Source organism: Sesamum indicum, linkage group LG11 (genome assembly GCF_000512975.1).
Source record: "Sesamum indicum cultivar Zhongzhi No. 13 linkage group LG11, S_indicum_v1.0, whole genome shotgun sequence".
Lineage (NCBI taxonomy): Eukaryota > Viridiplantae > Streptophyta > Magnoliopsida > Lamiales > Pedaliaceae > Sesamum > Sesamum indicum.
In genome coordinates, this window is record NC_026155.1 from 12065789 (window position 1) to 12084982 (window position 19194).

At 34.6% G+C, this 19194-nt stretch overlaps 3 protein-coding genes across 3 annotated transcripts in view; 1 reads left to right on the plus strand and 2 right to left on the minus strand.

Annotated features, from left to right (window-relative positions):
* LOC105174130 (AT-hook motif nuclear-localized protein 1) overlaps positions 1-2834 on the minus strand; it is a gene marked incomplete in the record, with an annotated part of 3967 nt that extends 1133 nt beyond the window's left edge. Inside the window, 5 exon segments of the mRNA XM_011096129.2 lie at positions 1-433; positions 577-738; positions 1133-1264; positions 1343-1410; positions 2088-2834. Coding sequence (XP_011094431.1) covers positions 104-433; positions 577-738; positions 1133-1264; positions 1343-1410; positions 2088-2562 — 1167 coding nt within the window.
* LOC105174131 lies at positions 11184-14415 on the plus strand. Its single transcript, XM_011096130.2, has 2 exons — positions 11184-11649; positions 12254-14415. The coding sequence occupies exon 2, from the start codon at positions 12314-12316 to the stop codon at positions 14057-14059; it is 1746 nt and encodes a 581-aa protein (XP_011094432.1). The 5' UTR covers positions 11184-11649; positions 12254-12313; the 3' UTR covers positions 14060-14415.
* On the minus strand, positions 15199-17809 carry LOC105174132 (cytochrome P450 76A1-like). The gene is made up of 2 exons (XM_011096131.2): positions 16789-17809; positions 15199-16000 (listed from the first exon to the last, which is right to left on the minus strand). Exons 1-2 carry the CDS (start codon positions 17713-17715, stop codon positions 15392-15394), a joined length of 1536 nt encoding a protein of 511 aa, XP_011094433.1. The 5' UTR covers positions 17716-17809; the 3' UTR covers positions 15199-15391.

A 19194-nucleotide genomic window follows, 5' to 3' on the forward strand; every position in this document is an offset into this window, starting at 1 on the left:
CTTTTAGGACTCCTCACATAAGCCTATGGTTAACTGCCCGAAATTCACCGTCAGTAATAATCTGATTAGTGACTAAATACTTGAGATGAAAGACTGAAGAGTTTCAGTGCTCCTCGAAAGGTATAGAGATGTTAATGTCGGGAGATGGTCTCTGATCGGAGCTTGGCCCAGAGCCGTTCCAATCACTTGTGTTGGTAGATGCAGAATTTGGATGATCCCTATTGCTCAAACTGTTATCAGCTTCTCCCTGTTGTGCTGGTAATTGTGATGTGGGCACCGGGTAGACGTGGTTTTCTGGTGCTGCTTGTGATATTGGTATTGCTGCTGTCACAATAGCTGGAGCAAACTGGATGGTGGGTGATGCTCTTGGTTCTGTGTTCTGCTTTCTTTTCTGCACCTTAAAACCGTTAGGCACGAAGCTCCCAACTACGATCTGCCAAAATCAAGATGTTATTAGCATGTTGTGTTTTCATTTAGAAGACGGCAAGGATATGTAGCTAAATGGATATTGTCATAATCCATTGTCCAGTTTTAAGCGAAATATGTCGTGAAATGAATTAAATTAAAAGTTGGGACCTGTACGGGACTAGCAGCCATAAGCAAACCAGCTACACCACCACCTATTACACGACCGTCAGGGCTGGCTAATGAAACACTTAATCCGCCAGTCCGACTTTTGATCCCGCCATTGTCACAAATCGTGTATGACCCAGTTAGAGTTAGAATCTCAAAACGCCCCTGCATGAATTGGAGTGTTTCAATGTAAACACAAAAGTGTCAGACCAAAACCAAAAAAAAAAACAAATATCTAAGTAAAACTGCAAGCTGGTGAAGACCACGAAAGAACATGAACAGAGTGCTCCAGTTTCTTGGTGCAGGAACAAAACCAGAGCCGCATTTCCAACCAGAAAATTATGAAACTTACTAGATATGTTTGCTGCATCAATACAATAATATTCCAAAATCAACAGAAACATTCGGCTATAACAGAAGTAGCTATAAACTCGAGAACACACCAAGACAGAAGCATTAGTATTATAAGTGGAAAGATTCAACCCAATTGAAAAGCAAAGATTTAAATCAAAATCACAAACTCATTAAGAAAGCAGTAACTAAGGACGAGAGATCATGCCTCATATGTCAATAGGCCACCAGATGAACCAGGCTGACGAATTGTAACGTTGGAGACGGATCCATTAGCAGAGAGAACACAAACTCCTCGACTGCCCTTTTGTGCAAATGTTAGGATCTTCCCTGCAACATCCTGCAAAATAACTTAAAACTCAGCATACAGACACAGAAACATTCTGCAACTGTGGAAAAGATCAAAAGTTTTTGCTACCTCTCCTGTGTATACAGTCACCACATGCGGTGTAAAATCTCCTCCAGCAGTTTTCGCAAATATTTCACCTGCGCAGATGAAATTTCTCCGGAAATTAAAAAGTGAAGAAAGTATAAAAGAGTGAAGTACAAATAGATATCCAAGAATAGAACAAAGAAACATGCATTAGATTTTCGTCATTTCCTTCAATATAATTAATAAATACTTAAACGGGGAGTTCCAACAAATTTTATTTCTCATCCTGAGTAAAGAGATGGCAGTGAGTTTGTGATGAAACCCGAAAAGAATCAATCCTTAACTGAAAATTCAGCGAAAAGAACAAAGGCAGAAAATGGGATCTCTAATCTCTATCAAGTAAAGATCCCAATTTTTGGATCACATTCTTCCTTTTTTTTTTTTGGGAGCAATCAATTTTTCCGAGAAGAACAATAACGCTAATCTTCCATTGCTCCGGGCTCTTAACTCTTAATTAAAACCCAATTCAGTTCTCCCTCTACAAATCTGCAAGCCCCTAAATCTCTAATCTAAACCCCAACAAAAAATTAGAAAAAGATGGAGAAAAATTTGAAGAAATCGAGGAGACCAGAACAAGAAAGGGAGAAGAAATATTTAGCAGTGGCTAAGATTTCTTGCAGTAGAAAGTTCAAATCTTGGTAGGTAAACGCAGACGTAACATAATAAAAGCAACAAGAACAGAAAATAATTCGCGATAGTGGCGTGTTGAGTGAGATTGCCAAGAACTCACCCAAAGAAGCAAGAGCTTTCCAGTTGCCGGAACCCGAATGCTTACCACGCCCTTTTTTGGGGCCTGATGAATATTCAAGAGACGGTGGCGTTGATAGAGTAAAGCCGGGCTGCGCCGCCGCACCCGGTGGTGATCCAATATACCCCGCTCTCAAGTTCCCATCTGCGTCATACTTTCTTGGCCTCCCTCTCTTCTTTTTCCCCATCAATAACTCAGCACTCCCACCACCTAGTATCCCACCACCCATCACCCCGCTGCCTCCAGCACCCACTGGCACCGCCGGTGAGTTTGTCACCCCTACATTTTTCTCCATACTGATGTTCACTGCCATATTTATTGTCCCCGGAACCACCCCACCAGCGGCAGCGGCACTGTCTTGCCCGCCATAAGCACCGCCGCTTGACGGTGGTGAGTCAACCTCCGAGTTACCAGCCGGCGAACCAGATTCGGTGCTCTCCTTGTCTTCCAGTTCCATGCTTCCTTCTTGCTCGTACGGTAGTTCACTGCATCCAAGAAATTTTTGAAAAAATGGTGGGTGAACAAATGGCGCCAGAAATTTTTCAAGAGATTATGAGGGATTTAGGGTAATTAAAAGCTGTCGTTGCTTTGTTTTCTTAGCTGTACTTTGTTTTTGGTGAAAGTTAGCAGTTGAATTTCCTCCATTAATGGTTTGGTAAGAAAAAGAAGCTGGTGGAAGAAAAACAAGAAATTAATTCCCTAATATTCTACACTTACTATCTCTCCTTAAACAATTTTCGATGCGTAAACTTAAATAATACCACTTATTATCTTCTCTTTTCCTAAAAAAATAATCAATTTATGCCCCCATTAACAGTGCCCATTGACAATGAGCTAAACCTTTTGTTGACCAAAAAAAGCCACCAATGCTCATGTAATAAAACAATATCATTGTCAATATATGTTGATTTGATTAGCAGAAAGTGCTATCTTTTTAGTAAATATTACATATATATATACATATGATTTAAATAGAGGTCGAGAGTAATATTTTTTATTTGAGTTGACATTAAAGTCCATCAAATAGGTCAATCAAAAGTGAGCTGGCATTTCTGATACGTTTTCGATCGAAGAAATAAATTAATATGCAAAACAACTCGTTACACTTGCTGGAGTATCCTCCCAATAAAAAATATTTAAGCTGTATTTGAATTTGAAAAAGTTATTTTGAATGTCTTCATATAAAAAAAAGTTAAAAGTCATAAATATTCAACAAGACATAATTGAAATTAAAATTAAGTTATTTAAATTTAGAATTAGCAAAATAAATTCAAAAAATTATTATTGAAAATTTTAAAATTCATAATTCCTAATCCATCAATTTAATTGTAACACAGAGAAAAATGATGAAGTCCATGGGTTTGATTTCAGAGTCTCAAGTTCATATCTATCTGTTCAGTCGCCAGTATTTATCTATTCCTTATTATAATTAAAGAACACTTAGTTGGTGTCTCAATTTTTATGGTATATAGTTTTTTTATTTTAAAAATTATTTTTTTTTTTTCTTTTCTCAAGCTCCAAATCTCTCTTCCCCCACTCTTCTTTTTATAACTCCCCACAACTTTTATATTTTTACAATTTTTTTATTTATTGAATTAATGTATATATTAAAAATAATTATTGCATTTTATTTAAATTTTGAATTAATTGTGCACACTAGTCGAAGATTAATTATCAAAAAATGTACAAAGTCATGTTTTTTTTTCAAGTGAAAACGTTTAACTGTTATTTATTGAATAAATTAACTACAATTGTCAATATCAAAGATCTATAATTAGCAACAATTGATAATTATAATAATCATATTACTAATAATCAGTATTATATCATAAATAACTAATATTAAAGTATCACTTATTATTAAACTGTGTGGGTATGAAATTTATAAATAATTATGAATTTTAAAGTATGTTTTGATATGTGGTATGATCGAAATTGAGGGGCCCATATTTCTGCGAAATAACATATTTTTTTCCCATTTGAAACTTATTTTGATGTGTAATAATGATGGAGATCAATTTTTTATGTAAAGACAACAAAAATAAAACAAAAATAGAAAAAGAGGACATTAGTTTAAATGGAGGACAAAAGCTGGAATGAAGGTTTACTTAAAAATGAAATAACGCTTCTTCCTTCCGACAACTGTAATTACCAATGGCCACAAATTAGTTATCAAATTGCAATTTACTCCTTAATTTATCGTATTTTGGAAGAAAACCCCCACAAATATAAGAAAATGTATTTCAATCCCCACAGTTGCTTTCACCGAATCAATGGAGCTCGCTTCCCCATGGTCAACTTCTTTATTTCAGCATTTTTATAAGGTTTATTTTTTATCCCTATATACCTATTTATTCACTTTTGATCCCTAATATTCACATACTGTTAAAATAAATAAGTGATATATAAATATTAAAAGTATAATTTACCCTTTTCACAATGGTCAAGGTTTTGCATTTCACACCCTAAAATTACTTTTAATTGAGCAGTTTATCGCACAAATTATTACTCATATGTGTTTCTTTTTTTTCTTTTTTTTTTTGTTTGTAATATTTTCAAATTATTATCATTATGTAGAAAATATTTTCATTTCACTTACTATAGAAAATTTAAGATTTGATCCATAAAAAGCATCTAACTGGAGAAAATTGATATTAAAATATAAATAACAAACATTCAAAATTATATGTGTCGTCATTAATTTCTTTATCTTTTAAGAAACCATAACATATACATATATCTAATTTATAAAAGTATTTTACTCTAGAAGAAGAAAGCTTCGTACCATGAGCATACTTCTTTTTTTAGGTAAATATAATTTTAATTAAATAAATAGTACAATCATTCAGGCAATAGTGCTCAATGAGTAGCGTCTCCCTCGACAGGCCAAAGGATACGCCAAAGTTTATGTAACGCACAAGAACTACCAGAGCGAACTAAAGAAGCACTAAGAATCCTTTGTCTAATATCTTCTATAATAAGTCCAGCAAGTGTGGTCGATTCTCGCTCAAACTGCTCAAAACGTCTCAAGTTCCGTTCCTTCCAAATATGATACACACATGAAGCCAGTAACGCACGATAAGCCAGATTAATAATGTGTTGTCCTTTTCATTTTTCTTGTAGTCACTCTATGTCCATACACACATGAGCATACTTTTGTATATGCATTTCTCGATTGTTTATAAAAATTACGATCATTTTTTAAATTTTATTCTATCTAATGCCCTCCCGTTGTAATTAAATAAATGCACAAAACAATAACATATAATTCAATCGATTAAGGATCAAAAGTATTTACTTTAAGCAATCTCAGCAATTGCAGTGCTACAATTTCTTGTCAGAAAGCTAACCAAGTGACAATTGGCTTCGACAAAAACAATTTTAGGATATGAAACACGTTTTCTTGTTCTGTGGAAGATTTATAGCAAAAATGCAAATCTGTGTGGGGTTAGATGCAATTTCCACAAAATTACACATGTATATTTATCTTTCACGTGATGATTGCTTGCAGATGAGCCAATAGTAATTTCAACTACAATTTGACATTATTGATAAAAATTAAAAAAAAAAAAAACAAAACTACAATTTGACATTGGAAGAAAAATGAATAATAGAAATGACGTATTTAGTTCATGAGTTTCATGTGGGACACAAAGTTAATGTATGAGTATGTTAATTTACAATCATTTTTTTTAATTATAAATCAATATTATATCTCATATTATATTATATATTTATGAGTTTCAACGGAATTCACCCTTTTCACGGGCGGCTCCGACAAAAAAAAAATTAAAATTACAAAAATTAAAAAGATGTAGGGCCAAAATATTGTCCCGCAAAATTAAAGAACGAATCCGCTAAATGACCTAAATTGCGGGACAGAAAATGTATCTAATCCTTCATACATATTAAAGTACTTTTTGCTGTGATAAAAATTATTGTCATGGAATTTTTCAAATAAAAAAGAATAATATATAGGAAAAATGTCTGGTGATTAGTACGTATTTCTTTGTAATCTGTATGAAACTTTTTGAAATAATTGACATTTAATTTCACACTATTGTTCGAAGTTTCAACTTTGATGAAAATTCAACATAAATAATTAAAAGCAATTGAGAGTTCCAATACATGCGTCTTGACAAAAGTTGAAGCATAATATATAAATATTAGGGTTGAAGAGTCCCAACAAAAAAATAATAAACCACTAATCTTCAAAAAGAAGAAAGCCCTAATTAAATTTATAATATTTACATTTAGACCCCTAAAAATAAAAAAATTATATTCCTCCAAAAAAAAGATTAAAATTATACTTGTACCCTCTTAAAAATGTCCTATTTACACTTGACCCCATTTCGTTAGATTTTAAACAAAAAATGCTGGCATAAGCAAAAAAAATATATAAATTTTCAACATTACTCCTTATTTAACATTCTCATGTAATAATTTTATACTTATACGAAAAAAAAAATTTATGATATTCTTACTCCATATATATATAAATATATATATATTACATTTATTCCTTTATAAGTATAAAAATATATATGAAAATATTAAATGAGGGGCAAAATAAAAAAAATATGTACTCTTTTTTTAATACTAATATCATCATTTTTCATCCAACTTATGAAAGGAGCTTAGATATAAGTTCAAACTCTTTTTAATTGAAAGTGTAATTTTGTATTTTTTAGAAGGGATCAAAGTGTAAATAACTAAAAAAATTTATTGTACAGAAAATGGTATTAATTAAAAATTAGCATATGGTAGTGTATATATATTTAATGAAGGACAGAAGTGAGGACCACTAAATTAATAAATGTGAATGCAATTTTTCTTTTTAACTTATTGGAACAGAAAATAAATTAAATAAAGCTCCAAATAAAGCTGCAGTGTTATAATTAAAGTGGACACAATAAATCAGATGATATTATCTCTTTTCGTCCCATCCATGTGATTTGATTCTTTAATTCTCACAAATTCCTTACTCCGACACTCTTTATCTATGTACCCAATTTTCGAATAATATATAAAATTAAATGGTTTAGGAAAAAAGATTTGTTTAGTGAGAAGTATTTGCAAATTAAATAATTAGATATGTTTTTGGATAGGGCGTACGCGGACACATCTATATATTAGCATTAAAATTTTTAATTATATTTTTTTAGGTAAATAAAACATTAAAAAAATAAACTGAAAAAAAGGTGCAAAAATTACAAAATTATTTATGAATCCTGTAAATAGCTGTTATGTGGAAGAAATAAATATATTTAAGGATTTTTAGTCAATGAATATTATGATAATTTTTAGATAAAAATGAGGATTACATATTATATCAATATTAATAAACTGATAAGTACATCGATCTGATCAATAAATTTAAAATACGATAAACCCACATAAAACAAATATTTATTTTTATAAAATCACATTAAATGAGATGAACACCCACATTATCAAAATGCCCCTATTTTTTAAAGAAATTTGTAGTAAATGACATGATCTGCGCATGAATGCGTGGGTCGGGTCGGTCTGACCCGTACCAATGAACCGGCCCGCTTTGATAGTCGTTGGATCACCTGACTCCAGGACGCTCAGATGATGCCACGTGGCACCTTATCATGCGGTACCATACACTATATAAATACAAGCATTTATGAATATTTACGCAAGTGCATTTATCATGGTTTTTGATCCCACTCTCTCTCCAGGTGGAGATCGTTTTCGACCCTACTTTCTAATTTAAGTATCAGAGGACCATAGTTGGGGGATATTCAGTAAACCTAATGTGTGTTCTATTCTCAAGATCCACTAGTAGGTAGCTCAAAGAGGAATTTAGCAACCTAATTTCAAGGTACCAAATTTACCGATCCGACCCCAAATTGTGCGACCTGCATCAGATATATCAACATGGTTTTAAAAATTATTTAAATAATTATGTAATAAGTATGATTTTCTTTTTACAATAATTAATTGGAATTCCCAGCATCGATGAGAGTAGACGGCTTTACTTTTGCTTCATGGACAATGGAGTAACCTTAAAATAAATCAAAAGTTATAGCAGCAAAATCCCCTTAGAAGCCAAGGGAAACATATCCATACATGAATTGCCACGTGTACTCCTCCATAGCACAAATCACTATATTGGCCTCTTGGGATAGTTTTTTTTTTTTTTAATTATACACAAAGGTTGAGGCTAAAAATGTAAAAATTCACACTTGAATTATTTTTGGTTTGAAATTTAAATGATACTACTCATCCTTTTTCTTATTTGAATTATATAATTATATCAATATCTCAATAAATTGAGTAATATTACAGTCCAATTAATACATCAAATAATTAAAACAATGGCATATATTACAATAAACTCACATAACGTCAGACATTACCACACGAAGTATACAAAACTTTACATAAAATAAGAAATAAATATCCATACGTTGAATATATTTTTAAATAAAGTTGAACTGTTCAAAATTCATAATTAAGAGAAATTAAACTTGAAATATTATATTTTTAAACAATGAGTAATATGGTTTTTGTCGCCTTTGAAGCAAAACAACACATGTACGCAACATGTCTTTTTTATTGAAATGGGAACAACTTCTTACTTCTCCTTCCTACTCTACCTTTTACTTTCTTGCAATTACATAAATTCATCAAAAGAGGGAAAAAAAAAAAAAAAAAAAGAGAAATAGGAATGTGTAAGCATATTTGAGGAAGACATGCCTTTTCACTTTAGTCCTTTTGTTTTGGGCTGACCCACACTTGTATACATTCTATATGGTGGACCAATCCACAACTTTTGGGCCCCATGCACAGTCCTGCATGGGCCAGAGCCTTAATGGGCTTTGATTTTCCTCAACATGCGTTGAGGTGCAACAGTTGTTTGAACACACAGAAATAAAACAATATTTCAATGCAGACCGAAAGAGAGGTATCAAATCGGCACAAACTCTGAATACTAAATAACAACAGAGATCAAGGTCGGCCAATAAGACAATGAGGGGATAAACTTTGATCATCATGAGACGTGGGAATAGAACTGACCAAGTTGATGTTTTTTTCCCCTTCTGATAAATATGATTGTTTAATCATTAATTACATCTAAATAGCAACATTAACATCAATAAATACAAGAAAACAACATATCTTAATAAAACAAAAATACGAGGAATTATTAGCAAAGTACACATATACTATTCGTGAGCTCCGAATTTGATTATAACATGTTAATTTTATAACTTAAATAAGAGGTGAAGGGACAGCCCAATATTTTTGACAGGAGGAGTCAAGTTCTATTTCCTATTATTATTTCTTCCTCAAATTCAATCATTCATGTTGATGTAGGGGCCATGAGCCCATGCCGGCAACTCTGCCCTTGCACAGACATAGACGAAGGAAAACAACATGTAACTGCCGGGGTGAATGCTTGGCTATCACACTATCTATCTCTAACTAAAATAAAACCCTTAGCCTTATCCCCATCTTTTTCCGTTTTATGCTCAATCATCTAAAGTCAAGAGCATGAATCAATTGAAAGTTGCACCCTCGTATTTTTAAACCACAAATTTCCGTGTCCACATTTATCATTCCTTAGCCGATCGGACTTAGTTTAATTGATAAAGTTGAAGATCGATGACTGTAAAGTTATGAATTTAAATCCTATCCGTGTATGTGCGTATTATTGATCTACTCTTATAGTATTTATTAATTAGTTACGGATACTTTTTATATTAGTTATTGATATGTCGATTTATTGATAATTATTGGTGTAATTTATGTTCTCTATTACTCATTTTATCGTTATTATGTCTGTTGCCAATTTATTGACGTAATTTGTGATACTTTCAATAAATTAAATTCGGAGCATGGGTTCGGGTTGTGGTCCAAGATCGAACCCGATTATGCTGACCCGTGGATCTCGAATCTTGTTATTGTAATACATATTGGCTTTGTCTCACGAACATTCTTGCCTTTTTCCATGATTGTTGTCTTAATCAGCCATAAGCGGGGGTTCCTGTTTTTGGCTTGGATATGTGGGAATGCCAGCCAACCCTATTTAGTTCTATTTTCAATGTATAAAATAATTAACAGGCATATTAATAAATGATTGCTACATCTCTGACCTCTACTTCCGGAAAAGATAAGCGGAGACATGGCCGATGCTCATCAGTCATCACTTCTCCACTAAATAAATAATTTGATGATCGATCGTGATATTCTAACAACACAGATATACTCATCATTATTACATCTTTTGTCTCTCACAGACATTCTCAGCTTATTCACTTGTCCGGTTGCGTGAAAGCAACATGGATCTGACTTGCCAATTTATTATATATGCACTCCAGAATGAATAATATAATATATTCGTCATATAATTAATTCAAATTATGTATATATATGTAAATATTATTTTATGTGTTTTTTTTTAAATTATATTTAATTGAAATTAATATGATATGTCAATAATTCCAATACATGGCCGCTGAATGTGAAGAAGTTGGAATACTTTATACATGGTGGGATACGTATGGATACTTTGTGAGTTTGGTGGGGTACTTAATTTATATACACATGGATATGTATCATGTACTATATATATATATACATCGAATATTGTATGTTCTTGCTAACCTATGATCTTGTTTGTGTTGTAATTAAAACACGGATCATTAGCAAATAATTTGACTTATGATCACGACGATAAGACAAGAATGTCAACTTCAATGAAGTAAAAATTAATTTTATTCGTGTTAGTTAAAAATCATCGTTATTAACATTTTCACGAGTTGTATGATGTTATTTTTATACAAATTAAAAAATAGAGGAAGATTTAGGTGAAATTAAGTAATGAAATTGGGAGTTGGAAGAAAACACAAGTTGGGGCCTCAATGACCAAATAAGTAAAGTCAAGATGAGAACAAGAAGAAACAATGCAACATAGCAAGGCCGAGTTTTTACCAACATCGATAACATACACATGGGTTTGTTTTATTTCCTACAAGAACTTTCGTAGGTACCTTCTGGATCCTAATTAAGTAGAAAATAAGCATATGCCTAATTTAATACCCAACACCCACCCTAATTCCAACTCATTCTCTGCCGGACAACTGAAAAGTCCTGCCTAAATAGTGTCTGAAGCTCCCTCCCGACGACGTCGTTTGAGCAGCTTAATTGCGTAGATCTGCCATAATATCCGAGAGCACAAAAGCATACTTTTACCTCGTTCGCACCGAGTTTTCGGCGCACTATAGTTTTGTCCCCGTGCTGTGGGTCAAAGTAGTTCTCCCTATTTGACGCCGGTGGTGCGCCCGTTAACAAAACTACACCCCACCTCTCTCTTTCCTAAAATACATTTATCTCTCCCCTTCTCTTTCTTTCTTCGTCAGCTCACTCCTCAACTTTATCCTCTCAAACGTTCTTTTGTGGTGATTTCCGAATTCTCCGACTCTTCCTCTTTCTCCTGCACGATTGCTGGATCTTCACGGTGAAATGTTGCTTCGGAGGTCGTATTATGTGCGCTGTAGTTCGGGAAACGGTGAGTTTGGTTTTTTGCTTTTTTTAGTTGCTGGCGACGGTTAGTTTCTACCCTTTCTACTTGCTGCATTGTTGTTGTTCGGCTGTAGTTTTTGACAAGTTTCGTGATATTTTGTTCTCTTGGGTAGCTGTGAGGATGTTGATTCGGAATTAGATTGAGATTTAAGCCCTAATGGTAGTTTGATATATTCTCTGTTTATCTAGTTATTTGAGATTATGGTGGTAATACTCGCCGTATAGTTGAATAGTTCATCATAGAGGTAAGATGAACTGAGTTTTTCCCTTTTTTCGTTAAAATTTTTAGAGTTGGTTTTCGTTTGCTTCTGTTTTCTTTGGTTGGACGGCTTCTTGTCAACTTTACACATTTTTATTTTTATTTTATTTTCCACAATATTTCGAAGATAAGTGTTGGTTCTCTTTGTGTGCTCAACAATTCAAGTGGTTATTGAACGAAAGGTTGGTTGCCGAATTTTCTATATCTTGTACAGTTGTAGATAATACTATTAATTGGTAATTTGAGTTTCATAATCGTTAGTCTTTCTATTCTAGTTTCTGTGATTTCAGACACCTTTTCTCTAATTTTACATGGTGGAATTTTGATTCAGGAGTTGCGAAGTTGATTAAGGTTCTTGCTTAGGTAGGCAGGTTTTCGTATATCTGGAGAGATGGTGGGGGAGACTGTGACAGAGACATGGTTCAGTAATATATTGAAGAGTTCACGTAAAAGCTTATCATGGGAGCCTGAGAGACCAGTCCTTGGAATTTTGGCATTTGAAATCTCGAGGTTCATGTCAAAGGTGGTTAATTTATGGCAATGTCTCACTGACAGGCAGATAGTTAGATTAAGAGAGGAGATTGCAAACTCGGTAGGCATCCAGAAGCTTGTTTCCGAAGATGAAGACTATCTTATGGATCTTGCTCTTGCTGAGATAATTGAGAATGTGGGTAGTGTGGCAAAATCAGTAGCCATGCTTGGAAAGAAGTGTACAGACCCAACATATCACAATCTTGAAAACGTTTTTAATGATCCAGGTGAAATTGATCCGAAATGGTATGGGTGGCAATATAGGCTGAAGAAAATGGAGAAGAAAGTTAAGAAAATGGAGAAGTTTGTGGCAGCAACAGAGCAGCTGTACTCAGAGCTCGAAGTGTTGGCAGAGCTTGAGCAGAGCCTAATGAGAATGCGAGCTGGTGCCAGTTTAGGCAAGGTAAAGTTGCTGGAGTTTCAACAGAAAGTTGTATGGCAACGCCAGGAAGTGAAGAATCTCCAGGAGATGTCTCCTTGGGTCAGACCATATGACTATATTGTCCGACTTCTTCTCAGATCTCTATTCACAATTATCGAAAGGATCAAGTATGTATATGGGGTTAACCAGATTGAAAATGTTGTGGCGAGTAGAGGATATGATGACATACATGGTGTTTGTCTTATTCGTAGTAATTCCATGTCTGCTCTCCTGCAAACAGGAGAGCAAAAGTCAGCTAACTTATCGGAAAACAATGCATCTAGACTTCCAGTTCCTGTAGCGAGGTCATTTTCAAATTTGGGCTTGGGAGGTGACAAGAGTAAATTGAAGAATAGGAAATCTCATGATCATTCTCCATCATCTGTCCTTTGTGGAAAACCACATCAGACGAAAGCTAGACGGTTTAGCCCTGTTGGCTTCGCAGGATGCATGACAGGAGGAAGTGAATCTCCTGTTGTTGAGACCTATGCACCATCCTGTGGAAGCTCATTTAGGTCCAATGGTGCTTCTCAGAAAGATGCAGATGAAATAAAAGACTTATGCACGATCCCAATTATATATAGTAGCATAACCCCTAAGGTATCTTTCTTTGACTCGAAAAGTCATCTGTTGAATGCTCCTCCATCTTCTCTTGGTCATGCTGCTTTGGCTCTGCACTATGCAAATGTCATCATATTGATCGAGAAGCTAGCTTCATCTCCTCACTTGATCAGCCTCGATGCCAGAGATGATCTTTACAATTTGTTGCCTTCAACTATCAGAAGCTGTCTTAGGGCAAAGCTAAAGACATTTTCCAAAACTATGGCTTCGTCTGTCTACGATCCTGCTTTTGCAGCAGAGTGGGGCTTAGCAGTTGCAAGAATATTGGAATGGCTATCCCCACTTGCTCACAACATGATACGATGGCAATCTGAGCGGAACTTTGAAAGGCAAAGATTGGTTTTTGGGTCAAACGTGCTTCTTGTCCAGACCCTTTACTTTGCAGACCGAGTAAGGACAGAGGCAGCAATTGTTGAACTACTGATGGGCCTAAATTATCTCTTTAGGTTTGGCAGAGAAATTAATGAGAGACCTTACAGGGAGTCTTCATGCAGTAGGGCATATGATGGCTATCTAATTCCCAGGGATAAAACGCGCTACAACATGATGGATCATACAGCATAAGGATCCGTTCGGCGCTTTGTATAACTACAAAATGGAACTTAAGTGGAGCTTTCCCGTTCCTTCGTTGTGCACATAATTTCTCAGATACATCCTTCCGAATCAAAGGTATTTTCTTAGTGATGGTTTATATACCGAACCAAGTAAAATCTTGTATCTGCTTTCTCTGGTTTCTGTAAAATACAGTATTTAAACCATAGCTACATTTGAACTCTCTTGAATAGGCTGGTCTTCAATGTAGTGATCATGCTATCTTTTTACGTTTTATTGCACGATTGATTCTTTACCGTTGATTATTGAACTCATAAGGTTATTTTAGCCATGATGTTCGAAATATTATTGGAAGAATATGTGGATCAGTCTGTAGTCGCAGCGTTTCGCTTCTATGGATCAGTTTTAGATGAAGCGTACTCTGTAGAGTTTCAATTGGATTGCTCTCAGGGGTAATTTAGTACAAAATTTGATTGTCGACATTTTGCGATGAGTAGTTGATGAATTGTGTTTTTCTAATAAAAAACATACTGGTATGGATATTTCGATTTATAAATTTAGTTTAATTTAACCTTTTGGGGTGGTTTTCTTCAGAACAAATGGATAATTATCTTAGCCGTCTCTAAAATCAATAACTAGATAAAACACCAAGTTTTCATATCAAAATCCTTTGACTTCAATAAGAAGAAATACCCTTGCTCTTGCAAAATTCTTGCTCGTGTCTTTTCACAACAACTCATCAAACTGGATAAATTTGACTTACTAATAATATTTACATTCCCATTTTCTGAAAGAAAATAGAAAAAGATAATTATAATTATACTTCTTCGTCTATGGTCCTTATATAAATTATTTTTATTTTTTTTGTATAATTAGAGATACCCCAAAATAAAGGGGTACTTTGTGTAACGATGATGATGTTTTTAGGATTGTATGTGTGATTTTCCCCAAAAAAAAAAAAAAAAGAATTTTTGGTGTAGGTAATGTTAACATTACTGATTGGTGCATGTGTAATTTTTAAAAAAATGGGAATAATTTGTGTAAATAGACCTTAAATCAGTGGGTGTTAATGTAATTTTCTCAAATAGAAATTGAAGTTATCGGATTCATTTAAGATCAAAATACACTTATTTTGATTATATACCTCTTTATGATTAGATACCAAAGTTCATATGATCAAAAACTAAATACATATACAATACAAGAACATCATTTATTAGAAACCTAAAGCTTAAGCGAACTATAAAATCTATGCAACTGTAGTTAAGTGAATCACACCGGACGTATGATTAGATGAGATCTGATAGTAATTTTGAGGCCAGCAGACGGTGCATACGCAGTGGATTATTCCCGGGGAGTGGGAATCACTTTCAAAGGAACCTTCTTGCGCAAAGTCAAACCCACCATTTCTTTCATATCCAATGTCTCCGGGGTCAATCCATCTCCAAGCTTCCACTCAAAAGCGTGTACCAAAGTCGCAAGACTCAGACACACCATTCTGTGCCCCAATGTCATGCCCAAACAGCTCCGTCGCCCAGACCCGAATGGGATCATCTGAAAATGCTGGCCCTTGTAATCAATATCAGATTCCAGGAACCTCTCGGGTTTGAAGGAAAGTGGGTCCGACCATGCAGCCGGATCCCTATGAATTGCCCATGCATTCACTAAGATTTGGGTGTTCTTGGGCACGACGTAGCCCATGAACTCTGTGTCTTCCATTGCCTTCCGTGGAAGCAGCATCTGTAGCGGCGGGTACAATCGCAGTATTTCCTTCACGGTTGCCTGCAAATACGGCAGTTTGTTTAGGTCGCTCTCTTCCACCATCCGGCTACGCCCGACAACCCGGTCGATTTCCTCTTGGATCTTCTTCATTGAGCTTGGATGGCGCAGTAATTCAGCCATTCCCCACTCGATGGTGCCGCTCGTCGTCTCTGTTCCGCCAAAAAACATTTCCTGAAATATCAAAACATGTTCTTCCTATTAGCGAATACTTCCTATCAACTTTTTATGATTTCACAGCTCGTCGGCATTTTGTTCCATTTTTTTTTTCTTTCTTCTTGGTTGTGTTATGGTAATTTGATCATAAAAATATTTATTTAATTTGTATTCAATAATAAATAAATCGAGGTTAAGTATCAATCTTTATTTTAATTTTTTTAATATTAGTAAGTTTGATAAATTTTGACTAACGAAGGAACTTATTTATTAGATAGAAGCAAACTTTAAAGGTGCTAAATCTAATTTTCAAATCATAAGAGATTTATGTATAATTACACCAAAATTCAAATGAGGGATGTAATTATCCTAAATATTTTCACATGTGTTTTTGCAAGATGTGATGAGCTAATTATATTTATTTACACAAAATACATTCAGTTTTTTTAATTTATTGACAATTAGATTTATAAGAATAAAAAGGAAATTTAGCGAATATTTATACATCCAACGTTCTTAACAAAAAATAAATAAACTCAAAAAATTCTAACAAAAAAAACACATACACACGCATACATATAATTACTTTTATTTTCGAAAAAAATAAATACGTATCCATTTGCAAGGGAGTTGTAACATGCTGCAATTAATACGTTTCGGACGTTGAAATTACCATCACAATTGACACGTATTTACTTCATAAATAGAAGTGGTTGGAGGTTTTAAATACTGAAATAGTTTAGAAATTAAAGAAGGCGAAAGAAAGAATGAAATCTTTATACTATTTTGAGCAGAGAATGATGTACCAGTAAGACAATGGTAACGTTCTTGACTGAGAGTTTATCAGCGCCCTCTGCCTTTATGTCATCTTCTTCATCCAGCAACGCGTCCAAGAAATCGTTTCTTTCCTTTACTTTCCCTGACTGCTTCTCCTGAATCCTCTCCTTCACAATCTCGGACGCAAATCCCAGCAATCTCTCCAAATACTTCTCAGTATTTTTCCGGATCCTTTGCGGGTCGGCCCATTTCAAGAACTGGAAGGAATCAGCCATGTTTGGCTTCCCACACCATTCCAAGAACAGCACAAACGCATCGAAGAACTCCCCAGCTTTGTCAAGCTTCGACTCCATCACTTCCCTGGACAGCATAAGATTTCCAATTATGTTAAAAGAGTTAAGAAAAAGGAACCTGTCCAGCTGAATCTCCCCGGATCCTCCATTCTTCTTAGATTTCTCCACATCCTCCTTTATCCATTTAATTGTTTTCTCTAAGCAATTCCGCCTGATAGGAATCGATGCATCCACCCGTTTGTGAACGAGGAACTCTGTCATGCAAATACGACGCAGCGTCCGCCAGTACTCACGGTAAGCTCCGATGGCGACGGAGCCCTGGTGGTAGTCCAGGGCGGTCAGGGAGTCGGGCGCTTTCCTGTCAGCAAAAGGGAGGTCGCACTTCTTGAAAAGTTCAGTAGCTGTTTCTGCTGATTGCACCACCATGGTATTGACTGCTCCGAGTTTTAGCCATATGACTGGTCCGTACTTGGCCTGAAGCTGGTAAAAAGTTTGGTGGGGTATCTCGCCCAGATCGAAAATGTTGCCCACCAGCGGCAGGGCGGGCGGGCCTGGAGGGAGGAGTTTGGAATAAGGCTTCCTGGATTTTAGCAGGAACTTAGTCAACAGAAATAATGCGCTTAGGGCAGCCAACCAGGGAAATAAACTAAAGCTCCAGCCCATGTTGTTCTTTTGTGAGTTTGAGCTTCTGATGTTATTGCTTGTTCTGAAAAGGGGTATATATAGGAAGGTTGGGGGATTTATGGCGTCATTTCTGGGAACTGTATTAAGAGAAGGACGCCAAATTTTAGGTTGATTATTCTCAAACAGTTGAATGATATGTTTTAATTCAGAAGAAGTGATCAACTGCGTGATAAATATAGTTACGCTACTGTTCATTCATTTTTGGGGTGTGCTTGACTTGATTATATCCGAACTTTTATTGTCCTAAAATCTATACTATTATGAGAATAATTTGGTCGAAAATTCATAAATTGACTACCAAAGTGCATGCGTTGTACACGCAATACGATAATTTGGGAATCTCAGGGCAATTTATGAATTTTTGGTCAAAATTGTTCTTAAATTATAATTTTTTTAATTATAAGATTAAATTGTGATAATTAATTTCAACAAAACCAAGATTAATACCCCGCACTTACAAAGCAAAAATTTTAATTCTTTTCATTAATAAGGCTTCAAAGGGGGCAATTCTAACTCGAACCTGGCTCGATCGAATTTGAATCAATCATATGATAAGTGTAATACATTCACTGTGTGATTGATATACAATTTAAGAAAAATAAAAAATCACATAATAATTATGATATACATACTTTATAATTAATTTAGTTCGACTAAACTTAATTTATACAAAAATTTTCGCTCGAAGGGCTGCTGGTGTGGTTTGTTTTTCTTAAAAAGATATTTCTCTCTCTCTCTCTCTTCTTTCATGACTCTATCCTCTTCTTATATTTTTCTGACCTCTTACTTATTAAAAGCATTAATTAATTCCTAACGACTTTTAATAGATATTTATAGGTTAAATTTAGAAACATAATTAAGCATACACATTGAGTATGGAAACAACGCTACCTACTGTTAGTACTAATAATTGCACTGCGATTGGAAGAACTTAATATACGCATGATTTAATACGCAACACATTAATATTTTTAAATCAATTAACGTATACAAAATACATAAAAAAAACAATATTCTATTATTAAAAATAGACGGAATTTTTTAAAATTTGGTGAATCTTGAAATGTAATCATAACCATAATCTTATTTAGAATATGATACCTACTGATTGTTGGAAAATTTATGGCCCAGGACCAAAAATAGGGAGGCCCAATACACCCTCTTGGATGGCTACGGTTTGGCCCAAGCCCACGACCCACAAACCAACACACGACCCGAACCGACCTGGATTGGTTACTTATTTCTACCTAACCCTAATATTCTCTCATATCTCACATCTCTCTATTCCCTATCTGTGATTCACTTTCCTCTTGCAACGATTCTCCTTCCAAAACCAAGCTGATGGTTTATGAAAGGTGATCCTTATCTTCCATCTCCATCTCTTCTCTCGGCCCTATAAATAGGAGACTCATTCTCCTATTTTATTAGTGTGAACTATTTCGATAAGCTCAGTGCAAA

What these genes read in the sequence shown, in the direction of transcription:
- LOC105174131 (XM_011096130.2), top strand. Translation starts at nt 12,314, where the DNA reads ATGGTGGGGGAGACTGTGACAGAGACATGGTTCAGTAATATATTGAAG.
- LOC105174132 (XM_011096131.2), bottom strand. Translation starts at nt 17,715, where the DNA reads ATGGGCTGGAGCTTTAGTTTATTTCCCTGGTTGGCTGCCCTAAGCGCA. An exon ending in ACGTTACCATTGTCTTACTG is followed by an intron (nt 16,001 to 16,788) that starts GTACATCATTCT and finishes TTGATATTTCAG; the next exon opens with GAAATGTTTTTTGGCGGAAC.